Source organism: Melitaea cinxia, chromosome 30 (assembly GCF_905220565.1).
Source record: "Melitaea cinxia chromosome 30, ilMelCinx1.1, whole genome shotgun sequence".
NCBI classification, from domain to species: domain Eukaryota; kingdom Metazoa; phylum Arthropoda; class Insecta; order Lepidoptera; family Nymphalidae; genus Melitaea; species Melitaea cinxia.
This window is the reverse complement of record NC_059423.1, coordinates 2165592-2183964: the sequence shown is the minus strand read 5'-3', so window position 1 is coordinate 2183964 and position 18373 is coordinate 2165592. Positions and strand designations below refer to the sequence as shown.

The 18373-nt window shown below is 33.9% G+C and overlaps 1 protein-coding gene across 1 annotated transcript; it reads left to right on the top strand.

Annotated features, from left to right (window-relative positions):
- The first annotated feature begins 1245 nt into the window (after positions 1–1245).
- On the top strand, positions 1246–16383 carry LOC123668170 (choline/ethanolamine kinase). Its single transcript, XM_045601961.1, has 8 exons — positions 1246–1389; positions 7679–7829; positions 8575–8727; positions 9826–10011; positions 11277–11406; positions 11714–12021; positions 14518–14712; positions 15199–16383. Exons 1-8 carry the CDS (start codon positions 1277–1279, stop codon positions 15307–15309), a joined length of 1347 nt encoding a protein of 448 aa, XP_045457917.1. The 5' UTR covers positions 1246–1276; the 3' UTR covers positions 15310–16383.
- The last annotated feature ends 1990 nt before the right edge of the window (positions 16384–18373 follow it).

The window sequence follows — 18373 nt, the reverse complement described above, 5'->3', positions numbered from 1 at the left end:
TTATGATTTAAATATGAGCGTTTGCTGATGATGTGGTTTTGTATGTTGTGTATGATGAGACACGATTTTGAGTAAACTCTTTGTATGATACGAAATAAACAAACGCATTACTTGCAAGTTGATTGCCTATGCCTTTCATTACGTACGAGTATCGTTCTTAGTTTGTACTGCATATGGAAATAATCGTTTAGTTAGGTACTGATACTAGTTTCCCATCTGCTATATAGTGTTCGATTCCTACCAGCGTTTCTTCAAATAGGGGATTTGTATGTGCTATAGATTACATTCCAAGTGAAAAATAATATCCTAGGCCTTTTTTTAAATTTACATATACTAACTGAGGTAGGGCACAGCAGGAAATTTCCTGCTCAAAATATGGAGCAGCCCGACTGGGGTAGTGGGATTGTGTGCCTCGACCTTACAGAAGACCACAGCTAAATGATACTGTTTTCAAGCAGTATTGTGTTCCTGCTGGTGAGTAAGGTGACCAGGGCTCCTAGGGGGATGTTGCAGGCAGGTCTATAAGCTACGGTAATCGCTTACCATCAGGTGAGTCGTACGCTTGTTTGCCGACCTAGTTATATAAAAAAAAACGCGCCACATTGGAAACGAATTATTTTACTCGTATAACGTTTTTTACCGTAAATTATATCCTTACGCTCATGACATGTATCATGTAGAACGAGTCTATTAAAGGTGCTCGTGTATTTAAACAAATTCAAATTTTAAAACGGGCAAGGAATTTTTGTACACGCGGAACGTGAAATATTACATCTACAGCACCCCAGCCTCCACCCTCCCCTCCAGTTGAAGGAACACAGTTAGGAGTCACCCACTTGTTAATGTTTTATGTTAACCGTTTTGGTTCAGATACAACTTTCAATGGATTGATTATAAACTGCCAATGTTTCAATTTACCGAGCACGCTAATCAGTGTATTTAGTGGTATTTATTTAAATTTGAAACAAAACTCAACGTATAAATATAATTACTGAGCATCTTCATCGTTGGGACTAAAAAATTTGGTCCTCTCTTTGGTTAAAGGAGTACATATAGACCTATGCAGCATCGAAATAAGGATTTAATGTGCTCTCATTACACTAATTGTCTTCCAAAAAAATTTTTGTCCAAATTGTTGACACGTGCGCAGATCTTCTTCTTAGAAGATTTGAACTAACAAATTTTTGTAGTATAGATAAACTCCGCCGTATAATCTTAGAATATAAAGTAAATTTCTAATGTTTATTACTATTCTTATCTCTTTCAGAAACTACAAATGTGCGGTACCGAGGAAGAGATGCGAGAGGTAGCGGGTAGAATCTGCAGAAACTATCTTCATGGAGCTTGGAAGACTGTCGATCCGACTGACTTGGATTTTAGACGAATTAGGTAGGATATTCTTTTATCTATACTGCCGATAATAATGTTGGGTTATAAATACACAGTAAATGGCCGATAAGGCGTTGTTGCTGGGCATAGCTTTATGACATCATTGTAGCGTTTTGTCATGTAAGGTCATCTAAGGTCAAGATTGAGGTTCAGTCTACCGTACTGCTTTCCTTCTCAATGTTTCAAAATTGTATTGTTAATTATGAAAAAAATTGACTTCAATGGGTTTTAATTAACGCCTGAAGGGTATGAATCATGGGTTCAGCGACTTGATATCCCTCATTCCCCATTTCATTCATTCATTATTATAATTATGGCTTTCAATTTGCCAAGATGGAACGTGTCATTTTGCTAATTTCACCTGCAAGAGTGGAAAATCAAACAAGACATGGCAAGGCAACTCCAGTTTTTGCAAGTTGTTGTGGTGGCTCTAATTTATAGTTTACCCTTGTTACCCTTTGTTCGATAGTTTATTTGCGTCCATCTGAGCAAAACTATTAAATTTTTTACTATATTAATACACTACTTATAAATGGTAGATTAGTTTTTATATTATACAAAAAATGTAATTATTATTATTCCATTACACACAACCAATTAAGGTTCATTAGACCATTAATTTATAACAGGTGTAACGGTTCTACAAGGACTAATGTCCTAGCTTCAAATAAAGTGAATTTAGGTTTTGTGTGCATATTTTTTCACAGAATTAATTAATACTAATAGGTACATGTGAACTATTTGCAAGTTTAATTGGTAGTACTAGTGTATAACAGAGCTAACGACTTAAGGCTAATATTCTTCTAGATACATAAAAGTATTCACTTATCGACGTTTTTTTATGGCTAATAAAAATAGTATTGGTCGGTTATGCAAGTACGTTGCCAGAGTAGATCGTATAATAAAACAAAGTCAAATTTAAAAAAGGGCTAGATTTTTTTACGTGGATGTGAACTATCATCTGTGTCAGAACTATCATCTGTATCATCTGTGTCATGTGTATCAGATGTGATCTATAACACCTACAGAACCCCTCATTTGAAGGAACGCAGTTAGGGAGTCGAACATTCTGTATATACCTTACTATTGGTTATGGGATTGCATATTAATTTATTTTATAATCCGTATAAAGAAAATGTGTCTTTATTTACATTTGATAATATTATAAAGTAGATAAAATTAAAAACATTTCTCTACATATCGACTAGATAACATCACATTAAGGTCTTATAATTTTTCCAGTGACGACTAATTTACAGACCTAACTGTAAAACTAAAAAGTTTAGAATTTCCTTCTACCCTCTTTACAAAGTGACGTATAAATTAAAAATTTATTTGCCTCCCAAGCAATGGCACGTGGTTCGCGTGTAAGATCTAAAAAAAATGTATATTTCGTAAATCCGTCAAATTTTTTTAGCGACAATTCACTCGATCAATATAACTCTCGGTATATAATTGAAGCTTCCATTACCGGGAATCGGGTAAAAAAGCAACAAAAGTACCAGAAAAAAAGTAATTTGTCTCGACTTAACCGAACCTTTTCTATACACAATGGACTGGAGGCAAAAAACTTAAACAAACCGACGACCTTGAGTTCTGCTGTACACGTAACGAGCAGGATTTCATGTCACGTTAAATATTGATCGTAAAACTGTTTTAAAATAACTTTCTGCTGTAAAGTCCTATTAGAAATTAACAATGTCGTATAGTGCACAACTGTGCCACTAAAATAATGTTCAAGATTATGTTTTTCAAGGTACAGATCTGATTTGTAACTACATTGTTATTTTGTTTTTTTCCACATTGTTAACTACCTTATTAGTTGATCCTGAGTTCTGTATTTACTTTTATACTATAGTAGATTATATATAGTTGATATGACTCTTCTTCATAGTTATCTACCAAGTGGCAATGAAGTAAAATATTTGGTTAACTTTGGCCACCTTTTATTTTTAGTATCGTAGAGCAACCAACGCTTACTTTTCCCGTAAACCCACTATAGATGAGATGCTGATGCTTTGACAATGTCAATGTGGATGTATGTAAGAGGCTGTAAAATATTACAGCGCGGCTCATGTACGTAATTAATATAATGGTCAACTCAGGCTTCTTATTTATCTGAGTTAGTCATAGTAATCATTGAATATGATAAAATAGAACTCAATTGTGAATTTTACGAGGGGCGGCTGAAAAGTTCTGAGCCTATGGCATTAAGAGTCTAGATAAAAATGTAAATAAAATTTATTTTTCAATATAGTCCCCCTGGACTTCAATGCACCTTTGACATCTTTTATAGAGGGCTTGTATCCCTGATAAAAAGTAACCCGCGTCTTTGGCTAGAAAATGTTCATTACGGCCACCTTCATCTCTTCATCATCCCCAAATCTTCGTCCCCGTAAGTCTTTTTTCAAATTTTTAAATAAAAAATAATCGCTAGGTGCCAGATCTGGACTATAGGGATGATGGGAGGAGGGTGATTTACTTCATCGAAGCCAGTTTCTCGCAAGGCTTTCCTCGCAATGCGCACCGTGTGAACCGACGCGTTGTCTTGCAAAAACAAAATTCTTTTGCTGATTTTACCTCTTCTTTTTTCGACAATGGCTTCGCGAACTTTTTTTAAAAGCCCAGCATAATACTCTGCATTAATTGTAGTTTTTTTTTGGAAGGCAATCTATGAGCAAAACTCCTTCGCAATCCCAAAAATTGGAAGCCGATTTTTCCACCTTGAACTTCTTCGGCGGTCTTTCCCCCTTCTCTATCCACTGCATTGTCTCGTCCACAATCCACGTTTCATCAACGGTGACAATACGAGTGCAAATTTCTTCCAAATTATCCTTGCACAAGTCTAAAAACTCTTCAGAAGTATCAACGCGCCGCTGCTTGTCAAGTGGCGTGAGCATTTTTGGCACCCAACGCGCACTGACTTTATTAATATGCAAATGATTGTGCATAATATCTCCAACTCGTTCCTTACTAAAGCCAAGCTCTTTTGCTATCTGCCACAATTTTATTCGGCGATCGTCCAGTACATTTTTTTTTTTACTTTTTCGATGTTTTCATCGGTGACTGCGGTGTTCGGCCGACCCAAGCGAGGGTCATCTTCCAGAGCCTTGTTGGAATAGGCGTGTCTATCGTTTAACCGTGGCTGACGACGGTCCAGATTCTCCGTATATACTAGAAGTTTCTTCAAAATTTTCTTTTGCTGTTTTCCCCTTTTTAACGAGGAATGTGATGACGGCGCGATGCTCAAACTTCGTTAAGTGAGTGATGACTCAGACATGGTGATGTTTACGGTTCAATTATTTAAAGCGTAATGAAGCTAATGACGTGAAACTTCGATTATATAGTGGGTAGATGTTTATTCAAATAGTGACCCACCGGATAAGTAAATAGTACGACTGCAAGTACCCTAGGCTCAGAACTTTTCAGCCGCCCCACGTATTGTTATGAGTAATTTTGAATTTCTTGACTACCCACTCAAGCTTATTCACCCGGCCGTAATTAGAAGGCACAAAGCGAATTCAAGTGAAGATTAGTATGATTTCTTTGTTCAATAGTCGTCTTGAATCTTTCTATGAAAATAAGGTATATTGTTATGCCCTAAAATAGTACATTATGATACCATTTAGAAGTTATTAATAAATTTTGTCGGTAACTATCTGCACCTCATAGTTTCTCCTTCATAATTTCCGATTTCGGGTGAATTTCGAGAAAAAAGCTGCTTATGTCTTGCTATTCTGCATCCACGTACCAAGTGCCATAACAATTAATTCAATAGTTTTACATCATACAGTAACAAAAACCCATCCATCCTGACTAAGCTTTCGCGTGTTTACTATTTTGTGGATATTAGTGAATAATGATCTAACGCGCAAATTTCATGGTCGAAACCCTGAAATTCCAAAAAAATTGACTATTTTTTAGCACACATTTTGTTCATTTGAAACTTATGACCTTCAAGAGGTAACCGCGTTATAGCAATCAATATCCATTTTTAACTTTATTGTGTACATTTTTTTACGAAGTTTTTATTCGACATCAGATAACAATATTTATTAATGTTTTTCCTGGATTTTAGAAAAAATACCGTATACTTTTTTACGTGATAGCGACACGTTTTATTTACGTTTTTTGATAGCGATTTTTTCCTTGAATTCTCTGTACAATTATATCCATGACGGAATTTGATGTTTTGCTTGAGTTTGGGTAGTTGAAAGAAGTAGGGTTTTTCCAAAAAAAATGCTACTCTGACTATATATATATATATTTGTTTTGTACGTGTGTTTGTCACTGAACACCTAAACGGCTGGAACCGATGTGGTTAAAATTTTGTACGTATATTTCTGTGGTTTCATGGATGGTTTGAAAACACAATTGGACCTAGTAGGTGGCGCTGCTTTCGGTATGTCGGCAATCAAATTTAGTAGCTGTATTCTGGGCAGGACAACGTCTGCTGGGTCCGCTAGTAAGATAGATTTCTTGATATAATTTTTACTTTCACTTCAAACAGATATCAAAATCTATCTATCGAAAATAATAAGATAATTCTCATTAATTTTTCTTTGTAATAACTTAGCTAGTATAACATGGAATATTGATTAGATTTAGACATATAATATATATAACTGATATTGTTGATATTTCAAGGCTATTTTAATACTACAAAACTTTGATTACGTCTGATTACTAAGTATGGTTGCCTGATTGAACAAGTTTTCTAACTTGGTACACTCGCCGCGTATATAGATATGCCTTTCTAGATTAATTTGAATTTCATTAAAATACCTAATTAAAATTATTTGCATTCCTATATGCATGGACATAGCATGCCTGCACAAGTTCCCGCCAAAAATGGCGTGAACTCATATGTGTTGCCCATAGTCACCACGCTGGGCAGGCAAAATTGGCAGATTTCAGTTTAAATATCGGCATAGTTCGGTTACAGATGCTAATCTCATTTCTTCGGATATTGTTGCCACATTATCATTGTAATATAGTACTTCTAAGTTTGTGAAATAAAGTATCGATAACAATTTTCGAAGGATTTTCAATAAAATAATCGGCTGTAGTATAGATTATGCCGGAATTTGATAATCTCGTACAACATACCAATGTTATTTTCCACTGACCTACATTGTACTACGCAGTTATGTCGAGACGTGTACAGAGTTTCTTATAGAGTTCAAACATACCCGTTATCATTTAAGGCGTCCTTTGTTTTATGTAGTTTTTTTTTTTATTACAAGATTAGTTGACCTGAAGATACTACGGCCATATAGATTATTCCGTGAATTCCGTTCCGTGTGAATATATATTTTTTTTTTCTTTGTAATTTTCCTCTATACAGACCATGCTCTGACAGTAATTAGTGCAATAATAAAACAAATATCCAATTTGGTATTCGGGTTACTGTAGCCTATAGACGCTCACAGCACTAGGAGCATCACAAACGCATTGCCAAGCCTACCGCTATACGCTGTTAACAGCATCATCTTAAGCTCTCCACATTACTCACCACAGGAACACAACACTATTAGTGGGCGCAATATTTTTTATCTGTGGTCTTCAGTAAGGTTATAAGATACTTCATCATTAAGTAGCATGGGCATCTTCTTCCAATAGGAGAAGGGTTTGAGCTTACCCCACCACGCTGTTCTACTGGGTATTTGGTTGTCTATCCCCTACAAAATGAAAATCAATAATAGCTTTATTTAAATAGGCTTCAAAAGTTTTGAATCTTCATTTTAAAAATTAAACATGTTTAGTTATTATTAAAATTGAATCTATCACTGAATCGGAACGTAAATTCTGTAGAGAAGAATCGGCAAGAAACTACAGTTTCTCTTTAAAAAAAACTAGTGTTTATAGATAAAATTGGTAATATCTTGCAGGAAATACGGTTCAGCCTGTAATATCCCAATTCTGGGCATAGGCCTCTTTCCCCATGTAGGAGAAGGATCAGAGCTTAATCCACCACGCTGCTCCAATGCGGGTTGGCGGATATATTCCCTACTATGAGTAACGGTCGCTATCAGGTGTACATGATAACAACCGGGACCGACGGCTTAACGTACTCCGAGGCACGATGGGGAGACCCACAAGGACTGCACAAACACCCCGACCACGGCAAACATCTGTATGGCCAATACAAATGTTTGTCATGTGCGGGGATCGAACCCGCAACCGCCAGCAACAGGTACAGTCCATGGCTGTAACCGTTGCGCCAACGCGGCGCGGCTTGCAAGAAATACTAATTATAGATTATCAATAATTATTTATTTCGTTTCAGTGGCGGTCTGTCGAACTTTCTCTATTATGTAGCTCTGCCGTCCGACACGTCGAAGCTAGGAGCTTACGCGAGAGAGAACTCTCCGGAGACGGAACTTACGAAGAAATCTCTAATGAGCTCTCATTCCTTTTCTATGGACGAACCGAAGAAGGTAATTTGTTATAATATTTTTCATTGAATTAAATGGGTTTTAGGGTGGGCGAAGAAGCATATATCTTATGGTAAGCGGTTACAGTAGCCTTTATATACCTGCAACACCAGAAACACATAATAATGACTAATAAATAGAGTTTTTGTACTGGCGAAATGCCGTTCCGGGACTTCCCGGCACGCTTGTCTAGATTTCGAGACTTAGGTCGAGATATTCGAGAAATTGAGACACGAAAATTTTGACATGAACACGAATTCCAAAATGCAATGGAAATGTGATGGAAATTCGATACTAAATAATTCATGTTTAGCAAATAAAAGGAACTTTTCGCCCAACCCTCTGCTGATCATAAAATAATAAAAGAAACCGAGCCTGTTGTGGGCCGATAGTTGGTTGAATGTAAAGGCCGCTAACATTCCGGCTGGTATAGGTACACTCAGGGCATGGTTGCTTTGGGAGTTATTTCTGGAAAATCTCTAGGAGGGAGCCGACACCCTAAATACAGTATCATTCTCTTGAAGATACCATGACGTTCTCTAGACATCTTGAGACAAACCCTATTAGTGAAATATTTGTTTTGAAAAGTTATAAATCTAATTTAAAGAAAAATTTGATGCTTTGAATTTGGTATTTACTGTAAAATTTCTTGTTTACTAAAGCAACTATCATTCTACAACACTTTGTTTAATAATTGAATTGTAAAAAATACTTAATTTTTTACAATACATTGCTGTTATTATTTCAGGTTTTGCTACGTATATATGGTCAAGTACACGGTGAGCGAGCAATGGACGCGATCGTTACCGAATCTGTGATATTTACTTTGTTATCTGAGAGGCGGTTGGGCCCCAAGCTTCATGGTGTCTTCTCTGGAGGCAGGATTGAGGAGTATATACCCGTATGTATTTATTTAGTATTTATTAGTGTGCTTTAGACTACACAATTGAATTAAAACTTCGTAAAAACGTAACTCTCTATCTTTCTATTTTGATTAACTCATATCTCCCTCTCAACTTCCGTTCGCCTCTCCCGATCACACTTTTCTTAACGCTCTCGTCACGGATTCACCAGTTTACTCCCCAAGTCAAAGTGTTACCGTAAAGCAGTTTTACTTCAAAAAGCTTTGAGATGGGAATTGAACCCACAATCTAGGAGCGGAAAGCTGGCCACCTGCGCCATACTTAATAATAATATTTTTTTAAAGTCATCAAATTAGTTTTTATTTATTTATTCTATTTATTTATTCTTAATGTACACCGAAATACAGACACAAATAAAGAAAGATACAATAAAAGATGTACAAAGGCAATCTTATCTCTAAATAGCGATTTCTTCCAGATAACCACCAGATATGGGTTGTCTGGAAGAAATGGCTAATTAGCCATAAGTCCGCCCATTGTACTTCACTGTCTGTAACTATCTTTATGCTTTGTTTGTAATGTATTCGTGGTGTACAATAAAGTATAAAATAAATAAATAACCTTTGGGTACTGGACACGATACAGTAGCAGCGGTAAAGGTGTGCACAAATTAAGGAGGAAAATATATAAATATTATAAATAGACAAAAACAACTTACATAATTATTAAAAAAGAAAAAAAAACATATAAAGAAGTAAATATATTAGTATATAATATATAATACACATATACACACACACATACATACATACATACATATAACATACACATACATAACTACATTGAGACATACATATATTTATGTTTTTATGTTCACAATTCTACTAACAACAACATTTGAAAGTAAAGTCGTTAGTAATAGGCTATTTGGTAAATAAAAACAAAATGAGAATATTTTTTTATGAAAATTTTACATTATATATTAGACTTGGCTATAATGATTTTTTAATTTCCATCAATCCTCAGAAATTGTAAAATTTTTTTAAAGAAAAAGCAACAAAGATTTGGAAATTACCATATTCAGTCATATGTCAGATTTTTTTTGTTATATTTCTAAAAACTAGTCTTGTTTACAGGCTCGGGCACTCTTAACCAAGGAACTGTCAGAACCTGCGTTATCTATGAAAATAGCCGAGAAAATGGCTGCCATACATTCTATGGATGTACCATTATCCAAGGAACCGAATTGGTTATGGAAAACCATGGGGAAATGGCTGAAGACCGTTAAGGAGGAGAGGTTATCAACAAATAATACTGGCAAGGTCTTTAATATACATTTTTTTACCTTTTATCTATATTATGATCATCAATTCAGTTTAACATGGACTGTTTAGCATAGGCCGCTTTCTCCGTGCAGATCGTAGATTGGAGTTTAATCACCACACCATTGCAGATATTATCAAAGAAGTTAACTGTGTGGTTATGGCAGTAAAGAATATAGCCACCCCCTCTTTTCCCGTGGGTGTTGTAAGAGGCGACTAAGGAATAATACAGTTCCTTCTACCACCTTGGAACTTAAAAAGCCGACCTATGGCGCCATAACCATCCAACTGATGGCTTTGAAATACACCGGCCGAAGATGGGTAGCAGCGTCTTCGGTGCGACAAAGCCAGCCCTGCGGACATCAACCCGCCTGAAAAAAGCCTAAAGCCTGCCCAGCGTGGTGACTATGGACAAAACACATGATGGATTTTTGGTGCGAAATTATTAATTAAACTAGCACTTTAAGCCGTCGGTCCCGGTTGTTATCATTAGTGATGAAACGGATACCAGTTTGGCCGGATACCGGATACCGGATATTCGCCCAACCATGTGGCTGAATAGCCAAATATCCGGCGGAACTTAGCTGATTGGTGTATCGCACACACACACACACACTTTCCTTTCTTCCCGTGGGGGTCGTAAAAGGCGACCGAGGGATAAACCAGGCTCAAAATCATCAGGGTCCTGGAGAAGGAAAACTTCATTTGAAACCCGGAATTGGGTCTCCGTCAAGCTTGCGTGGCATAGCTCTAAAATGCGAAAGACTCCTGCAGCCGAACTGGCTCCACAGGTATCGACTCGTCGTTGCTGTGGGCCTAGCCAGTGAGGTCGAGAGGGTGGCGCAGAGCTTAGGCAACTCTGCGTTTTCACGAAGAGTGTTCTAGCCGACACAGTGTCTGTCTGACACTGCCTAAATCGTCTGCAATAGATGGATTAAAGCCAATGATGATGATACTGAATTACTATCTGGCGATCGGATACTGAATTACTATCCGGTATCCAGCCGGATAGTGAAAACAAGGCCGGATAGGCTGGATACCGGATAGTTACCAAAGATCCGTTTCATCTCTAGTTATCATGTACACCTGATAGCGATCATCACTTATAGTAGGAAATAAATCCGCTAACCCGCAGTCAAGCAGCGTGGCGGATTAACATCCAAAACATCTCCTACGTGGAAAAAGAGGCCTGTGCACAGCAGTGGAATGATACAGGCTGAATGTTGTAACGTTGTATTAATAAAACCTGTTTTAATTACTTATAGAACGACGAAGAACAGCATATAATCAAACAGCTGAAATCGGTAGACTTTGAGAAAGAAATAGAATGGTTGAAGAAATTCCTGACGACCGTCGAATCACCGGTCGTCTTCTGTCACAATGACATGCAAGAAGGTAAAAGAATGTTTTAAATATAAAACTTATATCGCCTTGCACTCACTGAATCCCCACTAAAATTAACTCCTATGTCTATTTGACTGTGTCTAATAACTAGACTGTTTAGTTTGAACGAAACTGCTTTCTGCTCAAGGAGTTGTGAGTTCGATTCCCACTTCGAAGTCATAACATACATGTCTTTGTATATGTAAAAAAAAAAAATTATCTTTATCAATCGAGGCTACCTACAATATAGGTATTTATTTTCCTAACATACAAACAGACAATAATATATTATTTAACAAATTTATATATTACTTTTTAGGTAACATCCTCCTTTTAGAAGATGAAATTCAATCAACATCAGACGATGAGTACACATTCGAAGACTCAAAGAAATCTCAGTATGTACTAACTCAGTTCGATGACACCAATACATCTGACTCTATCCACAGCCATATATCTGACTCTGGAGAGCCAAAGCTGGTCTTGATCGATTTTGAGTACTGCGCATATAACTACAGAGGATTTGACATAGCTAATCATTTCCAAGAATGGTCCTACGATTACACGAACCCGGAGAGCCCGTTTTATTATGAAAATCAGGAGAATTGTCCAACTCTAGAGCAAAAGGTAATTTCTTTGATTTTTTTGTATGTTATTTTGGTTTTTTTTTTTGTGAATGGAAGGCGATCTTTATTGTTGCTAGTCGTAATATGTTGTGGATTGACTTCGATCTTTTTAATTTTTTTTTCCTCTTATAATAATTGATACAGAATTTTCTAATAAATGTATCTACTTTTAAGGGCCTGTTTTACCGGTTGTTGATACAGCTATTTGACGTATAACGATATCCAGCAGATAAAAGTTTATTATATACTTGTTTTTTCCTCGTGCTGAAAGTACTTATCAGTAACTTATGTCCAAGATAAACTTATCAATCACAGCTGAAACAGACCCTTCTGGTTTGATAGATTTTTAAAGTAAAACATCTAAGTTTCTTAGTATCTTTACAAAATAATCTACATTCGAAACGAAAAATATGTTACAATAAAACAACTTTTTCGGGTTTTATCGCTTATTACTGACGGGGTCCTCCCGTGACCGTGGTAGCTGCAAAGTATCCGAAACGTCGAGTATGTAAACCACTTAACAAACCGCGATAAAATCCAAAAAAAGTTGCTTCATTGTAGCGAATGAAATTCGCGTCAACATTAGAAAACAAAAATACTTTTTTTTTTTTTTACTGAACTTAAAAGTCGAAAAGAATTTAAGTCAATCCAAAAGAAGACAATAGACCTTCCATTTCAGAATAAAATGATCAGAAAATATCACATAACTAACGTGCGCTGCTTCCAAACTCCTAACAACACAGCTTTGATATCAATATAGCTTCATAAGGACACGAACATTATCATGGGGGCTGTTAAAACGTGCGATACTGTATACAAAGAAAATATGAATACATCCTTTGAACAGAACTGTGTGGAAAATAGAAATAACTTTAAATTTTGTGGCAATATCTGTCCATACAATGAAATTTGAGTTTGACAATTTCCTACAAAAACTATCTTCCATTTCCAAATACCTTTAAAGTTTTTTTTTTTTTGTGAGGGGGTAAACCTTGTTATCCAACCGCAAAAAAAATTAAAAAATTGTTGATATTTATGTTTATTTATTTATATTTGTTTATTAAGAATATCAGTGTGTCAAAAATAATTAATAGAATTTAAAAAATGCATGTCTTAAAATATGGTAATTTTTTATACAAAATCGCACGTAGGCCCAACGCTTTGATCATGTTTTTTAAAGTTACAGAAACGGAAACAACCTCCGCGATATAGCGGTGAGGTTCGTTTATGATTGATTTTAAAAAATCCTCTATCAACCGCCTACAATTTACATCAAAATATGCTTAGAAGTCATTCATAAAATATATGTTAGAATGATAAAATATGCATTCGGTTCCGACCCTTCTATATATAGAAAAAGACCCAGCAGTAGGATGTTACCGGCTGTGTCAATCAACCTATCAAAAATTTGGTATAATGATGTGGAACAATTAAAACTCGTTATTACACTGTTTTGAAAATTTGAAATTTTTTGGGATAAGTTTGACCGTATACATAAGCGGTACTACAAAAAATTATAATAAAGGTGGGGGGCAATATTTTTTTTCTCTAATGACAGATATTTAGTAAAAACTTATAATTAAAAGATTAGTTTGTGTTTACATTGTTTAAACTTTAAATTTACTACAAAAACTATTATATAGGGCGCAAACACAAAGCATTTTTTTTTTGTAATTATGTATTTTATGAATCACTTCTACTTAAAAATAAATTTATCTCAACTATATTTTGATAGAAGAAATTGTATAAATTTTTCGTAAAAAAAAAAAATAGTCAAAAAAAAAACATGGTGTTCGATAGAGGTTTTATATAGAATCAAGTAATAAAAAAATGTATTGTGGTCAAATACATCATACTGTGAAACCATCTAATTTATATTAGCTGTATCAATGAAACACTATTAGTTGTAACTCTATATCTGCTTAAATTTTTTTGTTAAAATTTTTTTTGGTATCAAAAAATTTTTGGTAAGAAACAATATTTATCATGAAAAAAAAAATTGATATAGCTAATAAAAAATGGCCTAAAACAACCACTACGCAGCTTGTGTTTGTTTATGCTTGGTTTTTAGCTGGCGAGTTAAATATGGCCGCCGGAGAGGAACCAAGGACTATGGAACTTGGGAAATTCGTATTATAACTCTCGGATAAAACGGCGTCGCGTTTTCTATCGGAAGGAAATGAGTTTTTTTGATTTACATTTTATTAATCTATAAAAAAAAATTGTTGTCAACTTGTCAATTTTCTTTAGTTTAATCGGCGATTCTGTTTTGGTAATTCTCTTGATTTTTATACGAATTAACATTTGTATATTTGAGTTTATTGTAAATTCGATTAATTAAATTTAAATTTTATTGTAAAGAAACGAAAAAAATTTAAAAATCAATCAAGAAAAAAAAAAAGAAAAAGCCTTAAAAATTAAAAAAAAATAATCCCTAAAATTTTTTTCGACTCATTCCTCAGCCTCCAAAAATCTGACCAAGTATTTTATTTTTCAGGAGATTTTCATCAAGGAGTATCTAAAGCATTACCACTCGAATCATTCAGACAAAGATGTGGATGTGGAACCATCAATCGATGATGTAAATCAACTCCTAAGCGAAGTCGACGCGTTTGCTCTAGCTAGTCACCTGTTCTGGTCCCTGTGGTCTGTCGTCAATGCTTCCAAGAGTCAAATACCTTTTGGTTACTGGGTGAGTGAAATTTTTTTTATAACAATTTTCGGTGTAAAATCTTCTTACGCACGCTTGACTTTGTGTGTTAGCTGGTGAATGAGTGACGAGAGCGTTACGAAAAGCGTGATCGGGCGAGGCGAACTGAAGTTGAGAGGGAGATATAAGTTAGTGAAGAAAGAGAGAGAACTGCTTTTCCTATATTACACTGAGGTGTAACATAGGAAAAGCAGTTCTCTCTAGTAGTTTAGTTAGAAGTTTTACTTCAGTCGTATGGTCTAAAGCAAACAAATTTTTTTTTCTTCATGGAATGTTTTTTTTTCTGATTTTTTTTTACCATGTGTAGTTTATTTCTTTTTTTTGGATTTGTAAAGTACCCCCGTATTTATAATTGTTTTATGACTTACTATTGGTTTAAATACGCTTGAATTAAGAAAGACTTCTTTGAGTTTTTTTTTTATATGTATTAAATTTTAGTCATGTTTTCGAAGTATTTTTTTTTCACAGGAATACGCGCTATCCAGGCTAGAGACCTACCTCCGTTTAAAACAGGAGGTAGTCAAAAAGGACAAATACGGTTTCCCGCAAAAGAGGAAAATCTGCGAAGTGGACATATGAGTTATGAGCGAGTGAGTCTGTCCTTGTCTAACATTGGACGTGCGAGCGAGACAGATGTAATTTAATTTTGAAACGCGGGAGTTTTATTGTTGTGATATTTTTTGTGAACAGACTGTATATAGGAAAAAATTACGGTTATTATTCAAACACGCTGTGAAGGGTATGTAGGTTAATGAACTCGTGTATGCGGCTGTAACAAGTTTTTTCTAGTTTTTTTTTCCTTTTTTTTATAGAGGTTGTTGCGAATGTCACTCGACCTTTTATTTCGAATATTAAATAAGTTTTGTAAATAAAAGTAAAGTTTGTATGTAAATAGGGAATAGAAAAAAAATGCAGTATTATCGCACAATTTTTTTAAACATTCCTTAAAAAAATAGGAGATACTCATTATTTTGTTGAGATACCTTCGTGGAGTGGTTTTTTTTTTTCAATATACTGTTGTTGTAGTTCGTTTTAGCCGGATGTACTTCTAAAGTAGTTTGTATATTAGTTTAGCAGTCATTTAGTTCGATTTTCAAAATTAGAAAAGTATAATATTTAATTTATTTTATTATAAATAAAAATAATAAACCTTAGCACGCATATCCCAAGATTCCGGCACGGATGAATTTTCTATATTTAATAATGCCAAGTAAAAAAAAAACCGTGCCTTTAGTGTCGTTAAAGAATTAAATCTTTTTAGAATTTTAAAATGAATACAAAATTTAAAGTTTATTGTAAGAATCGTTGTATCTCAAATGTTAATAAACATGAATTATTGCTTTTTTTTAATTTTGTATATATTTTGCTGTGGCAACTCGAAATGTGACTTTAGGCGACTTTAGGAAAACAACCTTTTTACTAAGAACTAAAAAGGCAATAAATATAAACAATTAAAAGTCAACAGTGACAGTAAAAATAATATTATTTTTTAATAAGTCGTGCTTATAATAATTGTTAATAGTACTATTTTTTACATTTTCTTTTTGCCGCCTAAAGTATACTTAAAAATTGTGATACGCTTTTGTTCACATTCCCAAAAATTGAAGAAAAATTACAAAAAAAAAAATCAAAATAGAGTACTTATTTAACTCAGATGTGATTTTAATGTGCTTATACTTAATTTTACGCAGCTATATATTATTTTTAAAGTTTTTTTTTATAATTTTAAGACACAGGCAGTAGTCGTTTCACAAGAATTTTGATATATCACATCATTCGTCCCCTTTAAGTAGTCTTCTAAACTCTTAAACCAAACATAGTGGCCAAAAAATTTATCCAAAAAACTCCTTAATTTCCTATCTTAATAATAAAATAACTATTATCTAATTTCTGAATAACTTTCCAAAATCAAAATTCTACTCTAAAAGATATTCTAGTATTTGACTCTAAATTATGAAAAAGTTCAGTAATAACTCTCCTATGACTCGTACGTAAAACGTACAACTGTCTGTGTGTGTGACTTATCTTTATAATGACATCGTGTTGTCACTCCTTCTCATAAAATTATTGTTTCTATGAGAGCCAAAGAATTCTGAATTTTTTATAATATATATCTTATAGAAAAGCAGATACTTTGGGTATTGTGTTTTGTTTCGGGGGTAATTTTCAAAACTACCCTTCCAGTTAACTTAACTCTATACAATGTTTTACTAATACTATTGGCGGTTATTTCCGAAACTATCTCCAAATTGAAAATTTTGTTTACAAAATTTTTCAACACCTAACCGAGGGTAGAAACGAATTTGATTACCTTCAAACCAAGTCTAATATAAATTCTTAAAAAAAAAAAAAAATTTAAATAGCTTTATTGAATTAATAATAACAAAATTTAATAATTTAGAATAGTGGACTGGACTAGTTTTGATAATTACCTCCCGATTTTATAAAGAATAATTTTGACATGTAATATAAGTATTCAATTGTAAATAGTCATTTTATAATATGCATTATGTTTTGAGAATAGATCTGACATTGCCGGTTTATAATAGTTATAATTGTGTCAGTAACTGGCACGCTGGCATTAAATGTCTTTGTATACATTTTGTATATTACTATATAAAAGGCCCGTTTCATCGGTTGTGGATAACGGTATCCAACAGATAAAAATAACATTATCCTTTTTTACCACCGAATTCCACTATATTTATGAGATATTTGCATTCGCAAATATAAATCTAAAAGTTGTAGTTGAATTAAGGAGAATTACGTTCTAATGGCATGTTCTCGTGCTGTTGAAGTATGCTCGTAAGTTATTTGCAAGATACACGTTATCCGCAACCAATAAAACTGGCCCTAAAACGTAATAATTAGTTTTAATGTTTTTCTATATATATATATATATATATATATATATATATATACCTAATGTATATACAAATGATTTCAGAAATATAGTCTTATATTATGAGACCCTCTGTTGGGCAGAGCTCCCTTCCTCTATAGTGGGTTAGAGAAATTTTGTAGATAGCTACATATTTTTCTCTTATTAAAATAGATATTTGCAAATATGGATTTATAGTTTTTTTTCTATCAAGTTGGTAAAATTATGACTCATCAAAATATGTCTGATAGACATTGTTATTGTTTTTAGAATCGTTATTTTTATTACTCATACACTGTTTCCGTATTCAAAAATTATTCGTTTTAATAATAATAATTACTGAGTAATAAACAGTTCATATGTAAAACAAATGGTTTTATGAATGTAGGAACTTGACGGTAGAAATGATTGAGATGAAATTGTTTTTAAAGACCATTGAATCATAATCAACAGTCACAGCTTTGCCAATAAATGCTATTAACAAAAGTACCGGAAACAGTAGAAAAGTTGTGTTATAAAAACAATTTATATTGTTTTTCCTTTTGTTTCTACTTGACATTTCTGAAATTCATTTATTTAAGTGTATAAGAAATGTATCCAAAAATGTACGAAATTTATAATGAGACAGACAAAAGTGAAATCTTTTATACGGCGTTAAACAGTCACAGAAGTCGTTGAGTTGTGACTAGTTCGCTCATTAGTTTGATTTTCAAAATTATTCACATTTAACTAAAAATGTTTATTTAGAAACAATTTTCGTAT

Excerpts from the sequence above, each read along its gene's own strand:
- LOC123668170 (XM_045601961.1), top strand. The coding sequence starts at position 1,277 with ATGTGCGGTACCGAGGAAGAGATGCGAGAGGTAGCGGGTAGAATCTGC. Across the intron at positions 1,390-7,678 it reads TTGGATTTTAGACGAATTAG|TGGCGGTCTGTCGAACTTTC; the intron begins GTAGGATATTCT and ends ATTTCGTTTCAG. Across the intron at positions 14,713-15,198 it reads AAATACCTTTTGGTTACTGG|GAATACGCGCTATCCAGGCT; the intron begins GTGAGTGAAATT and ends TTTTTTTCACAG.